Source organism: Molothrus aeneus, chromosome 4 (genome assembly GCF_037042795.1).
Source record: "Molothrus aeneus isolate 106 chromosome 4, BPBGC_Maene_1.0, whole genome shotgun sequence".
Taxonomy (NCBI): Eukaryota; Metazoa; Chordata; class Aves; order Passeriformes; family Icteridae; genus Molothrus; species Molothrus aeneus.
The window spans coordinates 43,597,520-43,615,239 of record NC_089649.1 but is presented as its reverse complement, the minus strand read 5'-3'; the positions used below and the strand labels follow the sequence as shown (position 1 = coordinate 43,615,239).

The window sequence follows — 17,720 nt, the reverse complement described above, 5'->3', positions numbered from 1 at the left end:
CACCACACCTTTGGCCCTGTCATGACTCCAGGATGCTTTAAGAGGCAGTGATGACCCCAGAGCAAAAACCCATGCTATCCATCAATAACTGCAATAACGCTCCTCAGCATTGTTTTGGGCTGGGAAGCATCACTAGGAATGCCAATAGCCCATGCATGCAAGATTCAGGATTTCCAAATCACCACAGTGCTGCTGGCCAAAAGGCCAATCTGGGGACTCTTGCCTTCAGTGAAAGTTTACTGCTGGTTTGCCAGTGCTCCTCCTACACTAGTCCAGGCACACTAATGGGACGAGGAAGGTCCCATTAGTGTGATACCAGGAAGGTATCAGAGATGCGCCCTCCACATAGAGCACCTCATGACTTGCAGGTATTCCCCAACTCTTTTGCTATCACAGCCCCTGATAAACACAAAGTCAATGCTGGAGGTTTTTTCCAAGTCACTGCATCACCTGTCAGAAGGCCAGACATGGATTTTCTAATGAGATTTCCCAGCACAGGCCACAGACATATTTTCCTCCCATTTTGGCTCCTTGCACCATTCCTAGCTACCCCAAGAGCTCCTAAGCATTATTATTCACACTGTCACCACTAAAGACTAGCACATAGGTTGCAGAAACCCAAACTGAAGTCTGAATCCAGTTAACATGTTTGACGGAAGATTTAGGTAGGTGAAGAGAGCCAGGTAAGAGCAGTAGCAGTACTTCTGTGTCCCTTGACCATCAGCTGGAGTAATTCAGCTGAGCAGTGTAAGTTTTCATTCCACTCTTCACCATACCTTAGTGGTTACTAAAAATCTCACTTGGCGAACCATTTGCGAAGACCTTGTCAGAAGCAAAATCTATCTGAAATTATTTCCACTGTTTCTGTTGTGATAAAGCTGGAAAACAGGTGAAAGGGAGGGTATTTCCAGACTCATGCATGTAACCTCCAAGATCCAAATCTTCCTAGAAACTTTAGGCAGCTAACATGAATCCTGTGTTTATAGTAAGATAAATAGCTTAAGTGCCATCCTGCATAATATCACTTTCTGATGATTTTAAAGGTATGGTTACACAAAGAGTGATTCCATGAAGCAGTGATTTCAGCTGAGTTAACAAAAAAAAAAACAAAACCAAAAGACCAAAACCAAATCAAAATACCTGCACCATTAAAAATGTTTGGGGACAAAAAAAAGTCTCCAACTGAGACCCCTTAGTCCCTCTGTAGTGGAACAGATTCCTGCAGATCCTTAGAGCAGAATGCTAACTACAACATCAATAAGTACTTGAAGGAAGCCTTTCTCTACATAAGCTACATTGAAAACCTGCCTGACAAAGCTCAGGTGACTAAATTAGGTGCTGTAATTGTCCTTCCTGTCCAGCATCATCAAATCCAAAAGCTGCAGCCTCCTTTCTACAAGTGTGAGCACCCACCCTAATTGCCAAGTGTTCTCTGCTATAATGTAATACACTGAGAAAACCTGTCCTTGGAAGCTGGACTCTTGCTCTATATGAATACATTAATTCCATCCAGAATGCAGTCAATGTGTTTGGTACCTTCCTCACTGAAACTAAGATGGGCTGATTGATCATAAGGAATCTTGTCAATTTGTAAAGACCACCTTCTTGACATAGATTTCAGAAAGATTTCCTTTACTTTTCCCCACTCTGAAAGACACTCTTTAAAACCTTACCTAAAATTAAATTTATAGGTTAATATTACAAAGCAAATTTTAAGTCCACAGAAGCTGTTGCTACTCTGAATTTTACAACATGTCCCTCAATTGGAATACTTGATAGCCAACAACAGATGGAGAACATTCCATCAATGCACAAGTTTCAGAACCTAGAATTCATTGTCTCAGAATTACTCATTTCACCTGCTGCACATCAGCTTCTGCTCCAGCTGAGATGTCTCTATCCTTGATGCATCTCAAGTGTGTTAACAGATTTTCCTGTTTAGGAAAAAAACTCCTAATTACATAGAGTAACATGGATCAACCACTGTTGAGGATTTCCTCTCAATTGTACATTAAGAATTAGGGCAAAACAACAAAGGACTTATTTTACTTAAATAAAATCTGGTCTATTTTGTGTGAGATATGTTTGAGGTTTTTTTTGTGGGTGTCTTTTGTTTTGTTTTTAAGGTATTTCTTTCGCATTACAGAGATACAAAAATCTTCTAGACAATTGCCAACCAGCAAACACAAAGCACCCCTATTTCTACAGCTCTAATTATGCTTTTCCCCCAGTACAATGTGTAGAAGTTATTTCAGCAATGCAACAGGAAGACTGATTTGCCATTTAATCTCATGGCTGTAATTTTAAAGCTTGCCTTGTGACAAGCTATGCCCATTAGGAGAGGACAACTTAAGAACACCCATGCAAATAAGGAAGCTGCTGGGTTTAGTCTGTAGCAGTACATACGCTACGTTTGAGAGGACCTGGAAATTCAGCTAGCTGTAAATTACCACCTTAAATTCTTCCAAAACTCCTGCTCTGGGCTATAATATAAGCCAGGTCGGAGAAATACACAGGGATAGCAGTCACAAAACTAAATTAATGGTGTCTGCAGACAGCCTGGCAAGGCTGGACTTGGATGGAAGTCTTCAACCCCCCCCAGGCCCTCCACAGCTTCGTCAACTGTAATTTTTGCCCGCATCCATCTTGGCAAGTGGTGAATACACCTTCCTCCTGTGCCTCTCACAGTCCTGGCTGGTGATTGTACAAACACAGACTCCTGAAGAAGTGATGTTTTGTTTCTAAGCTCTGCCTCAGGCCTGTCTGTATAAGCTGGTGCAGACAGTCCCAACTTGCTCTGTTCACACTTCAAGCATGCCAGTCAGGAGCCAGCTCTAGTTTGCAGCAAGAGACTTCATTCTTCAGAGTTGTACCTGGATCATCTGAAATGCTTAAGATGCTGTATCTCAGAAGCTTCTTTATCTGTGGTCTTAGCTCAAAGCAAATGGGTGACGAGAAACAGCACTTCTCATCTTGCATCTCCCCTGCATCAACATGGTGTGAAGCCCCAGAAGACAACTAAATGTTTCCTAAAGCAGTACAGCAGCTCTCCCTTTCCTCTACTCTTACTGTAACCTCTTGAGTTTCCCTTCTTTAATGTCTAGTACTAGCCCATGTCCAGGAACACCAGCTTATTTCAGCTGTCATCATATCTGTTTCAAGCTGTTCTGAAGAAACCAATCAACCACCACAGAGGCTTTTAAGAAAGATGCAAGAACTGAACAAAATTTAACTGCAGGTAGGGAAACTTGACCTAGATGCTTCAACCGACTCAGCAGGACTAATACACACAGCAGAAATCTCTCAGCATTGTTTTTTTTCAGAGGTACAAAGGTTCTTCAGCATGTATTTTTTAAATGTTGTACAGCCTGGAGGGGGAGTGCAGAGTCATCACATACTATTCCAGGCATTCAGTTTCAAGTACTGTTCCTGAAGTCTCTGTCTATCCTCACCCACTGACTTTATTACAGCACTGACTTGTAGCCTCAGTGCAACATTTTAAATCCATCCCTTTTCATTCCTCTTCTCCAGCCAGAACTCGATATTATCTTTATACACACAACAATGAAAAGGAAAGGGAAATCTCAGAAGTATTTATGTTCTTCTAAAATCTCACTATGGTTCCCATCACATCTTTTACTTTATGTACCACAGGTGTGTTTTACAGAAACACTAGTTGGGCTTTGAACACCTACTATACAAAGTGATTTTGCCTCTGCATTCACAGTGTATATTTTGTCAAGTTAACAGGAACTGTAATATGTAGAACTGAATTAAGTCTTCATAGCTCAGTTGGTTAGAGCATGATAGGGTTGTGGGTTCAATCCCTCTAAGGCCATTCACTTGGGAGCTGCACTCACTGACCCTTGTGGGTCCTTTCCACGTCAGAATATTCTGCATGATTGTGTGTGATCTAGCTAGTAAACAGCAAGCATGCATATGAGACACATGTCTACTACAAAAATAAAAATATTAATAAGCTCACCATACATTCAGAGATGACCACAAACAAAACAAACAAATTTGGAATGCAATGCAATTCACAGAAAACAACTCTAACATTCACCAGATAGGCTACCAGTGCATCAGGGCTGTCCTGGTTATTTTCCAAACAACCAAGGGTGATATTGATGCTTGATTTTTTTTTAATATTTTTTAGCTTGTTCTGAACTAGGACAAAGCCTAACACATGTTAGTTACCCATACAGTGCTACGTACCACTGTCTGGGGGGGAAAAAAAGGAAGATGGCAGAAATAGTTTATTGTACTAGAAAGCCTAGAGCATGGGTATTTTGATATGAGATGGATTGACCATACCTACATTAATAAAACTACTTCATCCACCTTAAAAAACCCCCACTGTCATCCATTTTTAATGAAAAAGATGACAACAAGATGGAAAATAATTGCATGAGGATATTACAGCGTGCTGATGCTTTGGCCAGTGAGGACTGAATGAAAGACTAAACTACATCTCAATGTATTATCCTCAGTTTAGGTATCCGAACTCTGCTACATCAGTTCATCATATACATTACAGGCAACCTTAAATCTTTGAATTTCCTAACTTTAAAATATACAATATAGTGGAAGCTATACTTATTTTACATAAGGGGTATGTGTTTCATTAAGTTTCTAGTTCAGGTATTTCTCTGATTAGGCAAAGAAATATGCGAACCAGTTCTCCTTTTTCTTATAGTTGCAGCTCTGCCATGTCATCCATAAAGTACACAACTTCCCAAAAAACCAAGCCCAAGCATGGAGTGATGTTGAAGACTGGTATCTCTCCCTTCTGCTCCTAGTTCCTCAGTCTGTTCTTTCCCTAACTCCTGTACAAAAAGTTGCTCCTTACTGTCTGGTGCCCTCTACTGCTTCATTGCAAGTACAGGATATGGCACGTTTTTGCCCTTCATTCTGCAGCCTCTGTCCACAAAACCAGAACCCAGAGTCATTGGGGACAGGGGTCTCACCATGATTAGTTCATACTGTTGGCAAACCTTCCCAGATCCAATGAACTGTCCCCCCAGTACAAATCCTGATCCCTTTGGTTCTCCATATCCTCCTTGGATACCCTCAGAAAGTATGTGTGTTACAGACATGTGTAGAAAACCCTAACACAAGACCTGAGAGCAGAACGATGCCAATACAGGCCTCTTCCTGTTTGAGCCTTTGTGAAATCCCAGCCCTCACATGTTACCATGGGTGAAATGGCTGAAACACAGCCAGAAAGGAGGAAGCCATTTAAGCTGCAACACTTGAATGTATTCCTTCTTTAATACTACAGTCCACACCACCTTGCTCAACATCAAGAATACAGGGCTGGAAAAAGCCTCCTGAAACCATTTACATCACTCCTTGCTGAAGCAAGGTAAACAGTACCTAGACACAAAGGGCATTTCACCAGACTGCTCAATTTTTTTACCTCAAAAAGTTTTTTTACTGCTCAAAAGTTTTACCTCAAGTGTTATCACAAAGAAGGTTAAGACTTGCTGCATTTTTTCATTGTATATTTTCTTCCATATGAAACCCAACCTGATTTCACATAGATGAAAACACTGACATGAGTTTTTTCTTCATGCCACATTTCACACAGATACTAAAAGGCTATCTGAGTTTTCTCTTCTGCTCTCACGCACGCAGAGCAGTCTCCTATGTTCTGAAAAGTCAGATGTGAGAACAGCTTAATTGTTTTTCAACTATTTAACATGCTTCCTTCTGAAAGAGCTGGCAAGCATTATAAGTTATGCTAGGGATAAACATAAAGTGACTGGGAGAGACTGTTACTTACAAATCCAAGTAAGAGAAGAAAACAGACTTAATTTTTTGCATCATAAATTAAATCTATATCTACATAAAAAACTTGGCTTCAACAACCCAAGAAAGGACTAGGAGGAACCCCAACCAGGACTCTGATAGCATATACAACTAATATTTTAAAGTTGCAAACTGCTTTCTGCTGATGTACTATAGACCTCTACTTTGTTGCAGTAAAGGCAAAGAAAACCAACAAACCAATCAAACTGAAATGAATTTGGAATTTTGACTGAATCACTAAACTTCATTTTGTCAATTGTGCCTGCTTCTAATTCAATATGGTAATTCTTTCTTCACAACTAACACATTAGCTAACAGTCAGAACATATATTAGCTCAGACTAATGTTAGATTCAAGAACTTGATTTTTTTCCTCAGCAATTCGAAGTCCTTCAGAGAAGAGCCTATGTAAGGCTTAGAAATTTGCAAAGAATCATAATCTTCCCTTGAAACCAACTGTACAAAGAAGAGACTTGAAAAATACATTTTTGACCACAAGACTAGTACATTAATATGCAGCATTTTTCCTTGTGCAGTATCTGCAGCTATCTTGGATAGAGAGGACAGAATGGCTTTTAGTTTGAATTCAGAAGCTATTTATCTAATCATACTAGTGTGAGCTGATGTTATATGACTCTAACAAATGTCACTGATTTAACTATGGCACTGAAATCCTGCCTAAAGGATATACTGGAACAAAAAGTAGGGCAGACATTGGGAATTTAGAGAGCTTCCAAAGCCTTGCCTGCATTATTGTCTTTGTACCAAAAGTGTTTCTGAAGCTGAAACACATCTTCTGGTGTTCATGAAACTCTATAACCATTTAAAAGCAAATTCAGATTAAAAATCAAATCTGCTGATAATGCAGATTTGATTTTTAATCTGAATTTGCTTTTAAAAAAAATGTTCTTTAAAAAGGAAGGTGACAGCATTTCTAAGCATGTAGGAAGCAGTATAATCAGGGCTAAGTTATCCAATATAATCATAATTTATTTACCAAAAGATCACTAAGAAGTTAAATTCTAACATTTTCCTCAAAAAATTGATGGCCACAGATTGCAATATCAAGTTACAAAACTAGCAGTTAGCATCCAAATTCTCTTTTTTGGTACATAGAGATTCACTTTGTAAGAGAAGTCACAAATTTCTGAGTATAAAATAGAGTACAACCCAATTCAGAGACAAAGCTAGTACGTGAATTTTTACCAAGGATTAAAAAAAAATAAATTCAGTGATGATATAGGCATGATTAAGCTTATAGGCTGGAAATTAATTAAGAAAAGTAGCTGACAATAACTGATCAAATTCCCAAATCCCTTCAAGAATCAGTCCTAGCACTTTTAGGGGCTATGCATAAAACACTGATGCAGTGGTTTCAACATTGTTGACTATGGCATCAGTGAGTTTGCTCCAATCATTATCTTGATTGGTTTTAATCACAGCCCAAAATAGTAACCTAGCAGGCTGCTCTTCCCCAGCTGCACTGACTTCATTTGACAAGTTCAGGATCAGTCCCAGACTTAGTGTTTTCCCATGACCAAAAAATAACCAAGCAATTACTTTACAAGAAGTGTTAATTTGTACTGTCATTTCCACACAACAGGGCAGAGACATACCATTACCCTCTTGGCAGATGACTACCTTGGCATGACAAGAGCACATAAGGAAGTGGCAATAAACTTTTCTGTGTCTAAGTAAAGGATTATCTATTTCTACCTTGTTTTACAGCTCAGTTAAGACTGAGTTACTATAGATCAGTACTGATTTTCTAAAGCACTAAAAATATTTCTTGCACATGATCACCTCCACTGGGCTGGTTCACACAAGTGAAAGTTGTTTTTCTAAGGTGAAATTTAAGCACTTGTGCTTTTCATCCTTTTGATTACATATATCAGAACAATTAACATTAAGTCCCTGAAGAATAAAAGAAAATTTAAACTATCAAAATTAAACTCACAACTTTAGGAAAATGTATTTAAGGAGACAGCAGCATAGCATGTTTTAAGGAATACCAAGGTAGATGAACATGTGTCTAAATCTAAACTTGAAATGGTACTTTAAAGCTACCCTAGCACTGAAAAACCATTTGCTGGTCAACAGAATAGCACAGCATCTTAATAGAAGCACTTCAGTTGCTGCTGGTTAAAATCATTCATGTGAACTCAATCTTCCATGCTTCACTGCAAGTTCAAGACAGAAAATATCACATCCCAAGTGCCTCATACCAGCTCTAAGTGCTGCTGGAAATCCACATTTTCAAAAGACACACAAAATGTGCTTATATAGATCTTGGCAGTCACACATCAAGGACCTATTTGTGTCTCTCCTGTCATGTTAAGCAGTTTTCCTGCTATTAAACAGCAAAGGTATCTCCCCAGGGATGTGCCTGGGACATTGCACACCATTGTTTCAGGAACACCCTTAGTGCAACATTTCGGAGCCTATTTGAAAACATCTTGCCAAGCTGAAAACAAAACAGAGAACAGGGCAGCATCCACCACTTTCATCAGCTAAAAATATGCCTCCACCCTTTGAGAGGCACAAAGTCCTTCTGCTGCTTGCTGAGCAGTTAAGGGACTTATCTTACCAGCCGCTCCTAACCAAGCTGCACAACTGAAGACCATTTTGGCAAACATTGCCTGACTGCTACCAGTGCTTCCATCAAGGAGGGACTGCTTGTCATGCTTACTGTGGAGACCAAGCAGTTCCTGTGGAGAGGGTTTAAAACATTCAACATATCATTCCTTGCACTTTATGTGCCCCTGAGTCTCTTCTGTTCAAGCTAACAAACTACAAAGATGGCAGACAGATTTTGGCTTAACTGGGTGGTGGGCTGGGAGGGAGGAAGAGAAAGAAGACATCAGAAATCTTCTTGAGGAGCTGACACCTGAGGTAAGTGTGGTGTTCACTGGGGCATACCCATAACATATCACAAGGACCAAAATATTCATATGTGAGGTCAATCCTCAAGAAAAATCTCCAAATATGAGCACCTTTAATTGCCACTAACAAAGGCAGCAAGATAAATATTCACTGCACATTACACACACATCTTGCTTTCCTTTACATTAAATCCTAATTGAGGTCCCTGGTGAAATACAGGTTTAATAGGGTTATGCTACTCATTTCATATCAGGACCTTTCATCTTTTTAACTGGCAAAATGTCTTAACTTGATAAGTGAGTTAAGCAGGTGGCAGATTGTACAGTAATATTTGTGGAAATAAGCAAGCCTTATTATGTTACACAACATAGCCATGTTTAAGGCTAAGAAAAGCAAATTTTTTTCTAGTCTTCTGTTTTATTTGGAGTAGAATAATTGCAACTGGCTTTCTAAGAAAGTTCACTTATTCTTTTGCAGAAAACATTTCCAATAATCCTGTTTTATGACTTAAAATAGCTGACAAAGCTTAGCACAAAGTCTATTCATGTAATAAATACAAACAAAACATTTTTAATAACTTAGATGCTTCTGATATAAGCAATATCTGAAAGTGTAAAATTATTCTTACAGAAGTTAAGCAATAAATGAGTATAATTTGTAATACTGTGAATTTTCTACTGAAAGACTGCTATTCTTTGAGAAAAGGATGAGCTTTCATAAAAAGAATTTCACCACAGATGTTCCCAGCCATTCTATTTCCTGCCTAACTAAAAGTATTTCCATAACATCACATACAAACTGTTTACACAAGGATCCTGAGGATGATCTTTTACTTGCTATAAGTGTACAAGCAGCACACTATTGTGACAAGAAGTAGCAAATATAAATTTAACCAGGAGTTGAACACAGGACCCCAGGTTATTTAATGCCCTAGCTACAATTACTACACATCAGTAAAGAAGATACCAATGAAAGGTTTGTAAATAGCAACTGTAAAGCAATATCATGTGCAGATACAACTCAGGTTATTTAAGGTGAGTTATTTTCACATTTGAGTATCTGGACAGATAAATTAAATGGGATGTTGTTTTGGGGGGGCTTTTTTACACTATTTTAAGACATAAGTAACACTGCCAATACATTCATTTTTCACCAGATCAAATGCTATTTTGTTGTCTCTGTAGGAGAAAGAACAGAAACAATACTCCATGACCTGTTGGTGTACATGGTTAGAAAGGTGCTGGTGATAGTGCTAACGTTTTTAGTTGTTACACCAACAACTTTTAACTTGTTACTGTTTAACTGTAACAACACTATTCCAGCTAGACTGCTTGACCAGCGCAGCCTTCACAGATTTTTTTTCTAAAAGACAAGCCAGGAGAGATAGGGTCTGCTTGCAAATAATTTTCCAAATAAGTTATGTTTTGGCATGATATTGGGCAAAACAGTCAAGAGCTGTTTGGAACAACACAACTTCCCTAAAGACATCAAATCCATCACCTTTGGATCCAGCTTATTTCTATGCGTCGCAATACTGAGAGACTAGAATTTTTTTTTAAATAAGGAAAACACTAGCAATGCTGCTTCACTACATGATACTAAATTAATAGCAAATATCTATAAACAGAAATCATAATTTCTTGCCATTCATGGCAGTAAGAGCGGTAACTGTGGTCCTAATCTACACATTACTTAACATAAAATGAAATTAACTAGAAATGGAAGAAACTCTATTCTCCTTCACACATCAGTTTTCAGTGCCAGCAAAGAAAGAAGGGTAACACAAGACAGTGAGACAGTTGGCTAACACTCAAAACATTGCATTCTCCCACTGAAATGTCATGGTATGTTCCACAAAAGAAAGCTATTGCTGTATGTTTCAGGAAGTTCAGATTAGAAGGGCTGAATAAGTAGTAATACTTCATTTGTCTGAATGCTGCAAGCTATTTCTACTATGGTAACAGGTTCATCTGCACAAACTGCAAAACTGGGAGAGGCAGATTTAGAAGTATAAGCCTCGTTTTACCACACTGGGAATACCATGAAGTATGGTATTTAAAAGCTATTCAAGTTTTTAAGTGTAAGTGTAGCTGCCTGTCATTTTCAAACCCTAACCTACTTCACAGCAACAGAACTTGCAGCCAGACGCTTTTCACCTATTAGATCTGTCAAGTGGGAAAAATGCACACTTAGAATATGCAGTGGTACTAGTAGAGATTATTTGTTGTGTCTTTTATATTTACTCTCCAACTTACTCCAACAATTTACTCTCCAATTTTCTTTTATGAGGTTGAGCTTGAAGCAACAATTCTATTTACTTCCTACTGGCAAATACTTGGGGCATCCTTCACATATAATTATCTATTTAAGTGAAGGAAGAAAAAAATCCAGCATCACTTGCTACAGTGGAGTAGAATGCAAGTTGCTATGCATCTGTTTTTCAGTAGCACACCAGTTATTCTTTTTCCGATTTTTTGGGGCAAAGCTCCCCATTTCAATTCTTTTTCATACTTTATTAAATATATGCACAGGTTAAATTTTAACATCACATATAAGTTACCCTGTTTTGACTCTGGCATGTTTTTTGTTGGGCTGGGGAGTTTCTTTTGTTGTTCAGGGGGCAGGGTTTTGGATGAGCTTGGAAGATCCTTTCTGCTGCTGAGACTACCTTTGAAATTCCTAGTGCTATCTTTATTTTATAGCTATTGTAAACACATCCATTGAATGAGACTTGCACAGAGTAAAAATTGTACTTACAAACCCAGAAACACCTGAAAATAAGAATCTCCATTCAGTTTTCATGTACATGCCTACTGAAGCTATGACCTACTAAGACTGAAATCAGGCACATCAGGCAGGTCATTTAGTACCCAGTCTTGAATAGATTAAGTCAGGAGCAGAATGTCATTGACTTAAACAGGAACATGATTAAATTCAAAATCCCCCATGACGAATGGTTTCCAGCTATTCAACTTCTCTTGCTCAGAACAGATAAGCTGGCTTTACTTCTGAACTATTTTTTTCCTTGGTGGGTGACACAAATATTTAACATACTTGTCCTGTATAAAATTTCTTCAGCAGACTTCTGGATTTAGAATACTTAGTAGGATTCAGTGTGTTGGGTATCTTTCAGTGGTGCTGTATTAAACTGCAGTGTCAGACATTTAATCAGCACTTCACTTATTCTTCAGGGGGATGGGAAAAAAGTGATATGAACAGTTAAGCAACCCATAACATCTCAGGCTTTTAGAATCCTTTTTTAAGAGCCCTGCTTTGCAACACACAGAAGTAATTTTATAGTTCCCAATGTGATCAAAGAACAACTTTGGGAAGAAGTCATTGAAAAAGGATGTCAGCTGCCCAAGTAAACACATTTATGATGCTTGCTTGTTATTAGCCAGGGAGCTTCTAAAACTGGTATTGCTGAAAAGACATGTTTAATAAGCAATGGAAATCAGCAAGACAAGAGCACCAAGTGCAGTTTGCTTAAGGGAAGGAAAGAAAGAGGAAAAGCAGCAAGAGGGGCTGGATGAAAACATTTTGAGACAAAACAATATAGAAACATTGACAAATTCTCAACAAAAATCGCAAGAGCTTTGACCTCCATTTGCAAAGCTAGTTTCTTGTCTGGACTTTTATCCTTATACAAGAGAAAGCATAAGCAATTCAAAACTAGTATTTTGAATCATTCATAAGAGAATGTCTTTCTCTCACAGTTTACACAGAACTGATGATCTACACAGAGATGATGATTTACTCTGTCACACCACTGAAGCATGAAGAACATAAGAGCACTTTAGTCACTCTGGTAAAAATCCTAAATGGCTCAATAAAGGAAGCAAATATAATATTTCATCACTGAAAGGCAGTGGTTCCCACTCTCCTCTGCCATGTTTATGCAGTTCTGAATTGTTTAGATTTTTGCAGTTACTTGCTACAATTAAGTTTTATAAGTCACAGGATGGGAAAATAAATTATTTCCTTAAGGTATCAGGATTCTATTTTGCTGAAGAGGGCACTCATTATATACAGCTAACAATGCAGGTGTAGTACACTTCCAGTTGCTGAGAAAAATGATACTTTGATGTCTGCCTGCATTTAAGGAGAGAGAAGAAACTTCTGGATATCTTGACCTTGAAGCAGTGCAAAGCACAGTCATGGAAGTTAGACACAAGGCAACAAGCTGAAACACCTTAAAAACATGTTAAATATTACATTAAATTTCACCTGGATTTATTCCCTTCCTATGGGAAAAACATCTGATTTTATTTGGCTTCCCCTGAACAGACTGCATGGTTATGCTGCAACATATCTGAATTACTCTAGGTACTTGGACACCTCCACATGAATGACAATACAAGTAGTGCAAAGATATCCAGCCCAAGGATCCATTCAATGCTAAAGTGCAATGACTAACGTAGAATAACCTAACACCTGTGTAAACAACTCTGTGTCCCCCCCATGCTCCATGTGAAGAAACTTCATCAGGCTGCTGCAAACTACCCTCAGGTCATACTGAAAACCAAAGAACAAGTTCCATCCTCTTCCTCCCAAAAGTGCTTACATCCTAACCTCACCAAGTCACTGCACTGCAATTGTCAAGCACAAAATGACAACAGAAGAATCCAACCTGACCTGTGCTCTAGATTACTTCAAAATTCTACACTTCAACAATTGCTGTATCTCAAGGGTGGTCTATAGTAATAAAGGCAGTTGAGATCTATGCTATGAACAAAGAGAGCAAAGAATGAAATTCATGATAAAGCTTCTTAGAAGTGCAATCTACATCAAAACTGGAACTCAGGGTTGTTTACATAACACTCATACATATTCATGTTCCTAGATGGACCCTGAAATTCCATCTGGCAGTTACCCCTTCCCTTATTTATTGACACACTCTCAACTGCTTATTGTGCCTACTGCTCATGTGACCTTGGAAAGAAGCCACACATCATTTTAATCAAATTAAACCACTACAAGAAAAGACAGTCATATTGGTGCTGCAAAACTAAATATGGCTCCTCCTGGCATTTAACAACAACAGAAAATAACCTTTTAGGCTTGTGATATACACAGTCATTGCCCTATGTACTGTTGCTGAGTTTTATGAACCTGAAATAATCACTAACAAGCTTCGATGCATTCTGCTGTTTCAAAACCCGCAGTATTATCTATACATACTTGCATTCTCCACTACAGACTATGACCTGGTTTTCACATGCCCTACTTTTTTGGTATACTCAGCTCTAGCTAATCACTGGTCATCTTTCTGCTAACATACTAACTTCCTACAAGACACAAGGACAACAAAGCAGAAGGAGAAAAGCAAGCAAAAACCTCTGAGGCTTCAGTGCTGTGCTATTAGTCTGTACAAACTGCACATAGAGAAAACACACAAAAGGTCTATTCAGCACTTCTTATTTAATGTAGTGCTGCTCAACTAGAACACAGGGCTTGAAATCTATTTTACATGTTGTATTTCACAGATACTTTCAGGCAGGTTTTGCTTTCACATCCACTCAAAATAAATGAAACCAAAAGCTGATTCTTGTAATTGCAAAATTCTCTTAATACATGCACTGACATTTATTTTTCCAAAATTACACAAATTTCAGTAGCATTTAATGAACATTTGGAAGACTGAGCATTATCTCCCCTTATCTTCTTCTATAGAATTTTTGATGCTGGAGTATGTGTTATGTAGAAATTTCACATTATTTATATAGTTATATGCACAAAGACACCCTTTACATAAGAGTTTTTGGCACCAAGGTATTTAAATCCTAGTTTAAAGCCAACACAAGCAACCTACAAACAGAAGCCTATATTGTACAGTTAGCCTGTATTATGTTCATAAATGCATTTATCGTCCCAGAAGAACTTTGAAGCTGGATTTACTTTGGCAAGGATAAGAAATGACAAGGCAAATGGTTTAAGCTGCCGTGTGAAAAGATAGGACAGTAAGGAAAGCTGACTGGTAGCACTCAACTCCAAGAAAATAAAAGCAGAAACGGTGGTATTCAAGTGAGAGAGGAAATTCTTGAAGAACTTCTGCAAAACTAGCTTATGTAGCTGCTTGCTCCCCTCTAAATAAAATGAAAGAAAATTGTAAGTAGTACAGTGGAGAAAAATGCTTATATAAGATGCTCTTGGGTATCTCAGGATGTCACATAGCTCAGCTCAAACAAGAAAACAACTTCCACCCCTCACCCCCAAAATGACACATGTATGTCCGGGAATAAAGCCCACCTTCCATAAACTTGCTTTATTTGCTTCACCTGACACTGAAAATAAAATCAGGTCAGATGCAGCTGAGAATTTTGTAATTTTTTTTTTTGTTTGTTGTGTTCTCTGTGTGTGTGCATGAATTAAACACACACACACTTGTCTCCAGTGTCTCAAAATGTTGTACCTTTTATGTTTCTCTCGAAAGAAGAGGCACAAAAGTTTATTTGTTCCACTTGCAAGTAAGATGTATTTAGCACAACTGTGATAACAGATGTCTACAGGTAAGTATTCAAATATTTCCCACAGACAGCCACACCATGACAGCCTGTATTCATTCTACTTCCCTCCCTGCTTCCCCCCTTGCACCCAATCAAGATACAGAAAAGACAGTGCTCCTAGCAGATAACCATTAAAATGATTAGATAAATATTTAATAGCACAGACTTCCTGATACTATTTTTGGATTTGTGCAAGGAAATAGCAAATCCCAATTTGCATTTCACAAACAGAATAACTATCTTCCAAACAAGCAGCTCAGCACACATGCAGAGGCTTAGAATATGAAACTACTTTGCTTGAAAATCAGACTTCTGTCTGAAATTCAAAAACTTTCATGCCCAGTACAATTCTTACTTGCTAAAAATAAGATGCTGTTAAAGTAAACAAGATACTCAGTGCATGCTCTAATCATCATATTAAAAATACACAAACCTGTATGAAATATAACAGTGCTTTTCTTGTAGCCAGAAGGCAGACGAATGTTTCGGAGCAATCCCTTTGCTGTCAGCCTTATGCGCATGTTGGATAAGGAAAATTTCGGGGACCATAACATGTCTTCAGTGCAGTTTGAAGACAAACAAGCAAGAAATAGCCTCCATGTACCGTCACATACTATGTTTTTAAATCACTACTGGCAGAAGTGAGCAATTCTTGCTAAAGAAAACAGGCTTGAAGAAATAATCAGGTCTCCATTCCTTTGCTGTTACTCCTTATGCACAGACAAGCAAAAAATCAGTAAAAGCAGATATCCACAATGTAAATGCTGCTGGCAGCTTCTCCTCACCAGATGTTCTGGAAACAAAGCTTGTCCTCAGAATAAAACCGACTTAGTGATTTCGAAAACCAGCAGCCTCTGAATTGCATCACAGTACCAATGCTCAATCTGCTATGGGACTCCGTGAGCTGGGAACTGGAAAAGGAGAAATGGGAGGAGGAGGATGAGGAGGGAGGAGGAGGAAGTGGGTGGTCTCACCAGCTGAATATATCATCCGGCAATGTCACAGTCCATGTAATTTTTCTTTGGAAACTGTAAGGAACATTATTTGAATATTCCTGGAGGCATAGTTCAGCTTTGCTCTCCAAAAATCTTCTCAGGGTGCACTTTTTAAAACTGTTTCTTTCAATCAAATATTATGTCCACATTTAAAGTACTAACAAATTCAAAGACACATGTATTCTCTAAGAACAATTGACTATTTGAGAGCTGCTTAAGGGAAATTCTGCTTAGCTTGGCAGCTCAACACTGCAGATGCTTCCATTTATCATCAGAGGAGAAGGACTCAGGCATTAATTCACATTAAAGCAGTTCTCTGCCAGCTCGGTTTTGAAGGCACCCAAACACTGAGGCAAATAAGTGTTGGAGGAATTCTTACAAAATAGATGTACTTCCCATATTTGATTAGCCCTCATATAAAAAGTTTCCTCTTATTATTTAACAAGTTGAAAAGTTTTGCATATACTTTGCTGAAGTCCACTGCCATTAGCAAAAATTAAATTAAAAATAAATTTATAAAATAAAGGAGTAACTGTTTTACATATTAGAAAACGTCACATTTTTTACCTGCGACCATGACTAGCCACACATGCACTGGCCACGTTCCTGTGCAAAAAGAAACCTTTCACTACTTTTCCTGAGGTCAGCAGCTGCCTTACCAGGCAGCCACTGCAGCAGGGACCACCCAAGTACTCTCAGCCAGAGGTGGAGACAAGACAGTGGCAGCTCATACTTCTTTGGCGTTGTTTGAAGAGCTGGCCTCCACAGACTTTGTCACTCTTTAGAGATAAGAAAATTAGGGACTTTTCCATTGATTCTGCACGTCTACTATTTCAGCAAACCCCAGCCAATGTTCTCTAACATCTATACCTTTGAACAGTTTTTCCACTTCCAGAAACAATTAACTCAGCTTAGTCTGAAGCAGGTATAAGCCAAATCAAATATCACAGTGACAGGTCTCATTTCAGCAGTGCCTTACCTGTCCTCTCTTTACCTCCTTACCTTACAAATCTAACTTTTATATTTTAATAGCATGTCTTACTTGCTCAAGATGCACTTTAAATTTATAGAGCTTATTTTCCACATCAGCTAGAACTAAAAATAGCATGTTGCTGCTGTATCTGGGTATCTCTGAGATCACGCAGAGCCCGGTGCAGTGACAGTGAAGCAGATGCTCACTGTATGTAGAGCAGAAGAGCTGCAGCACAGCACCCAGACAGACCCATCAAGGCAACCTCCACAGCAGACTGTGTGAGAATACACCAGCATGTTTTCAAAGCAGGTACCAAAATATTTATTTCCCAGCACACTGATGAAACACCAACTCTGAAGTACGATAATACATCTTCGGTCCACACAAAACCATTCAAAATAAGTACAAAGACAGTAAATCAGGTTTTTTTGTTTGGTTCCCAGGGCAGCCTCTGCACACAGCAGGGCATGCATATCATTACTACTATAAAACCTCATCTATTCCTTCTAGTCTGAAGAGCTTTGGCACAAGCAATGTGTGTTCATCTATC

At 38.5% G+C, this 17,720-nt stretch overlaps 1 protein-coding gene across 5 annotated transcripts in view; it reads right to left on the bottom strand.

Annotated features, from left to right (window-relative positions):
- Window positions 1–17,720, bottom strand: part of MTUS1 (microtubule associated scaffold protein 1) — an 88,251-nt gene that overhangs the window by 38,067 nt on the left and 32,464 nt on the right. Inside the window, exon 1 of one of the 5 annotated variants that reach the window (XM_066548383.1) lies at window positions 15,636–16,066. The exons of the other annotated variants lie outside the window; for them this stretch is intronic. Within the exon in view, the coding sequence (XP_066404480.1) occupies window positions 15,636–15,756 (121 nt within the window). The 5' untranslated portion in view covers window positions 15,757–16,066. Of the gene's footprint in view, window positions 1–15,635; window positions 16,067–17,720 lie in introns of those variants that run through there. 5 annotated transcript variants of the gene reach the window in all.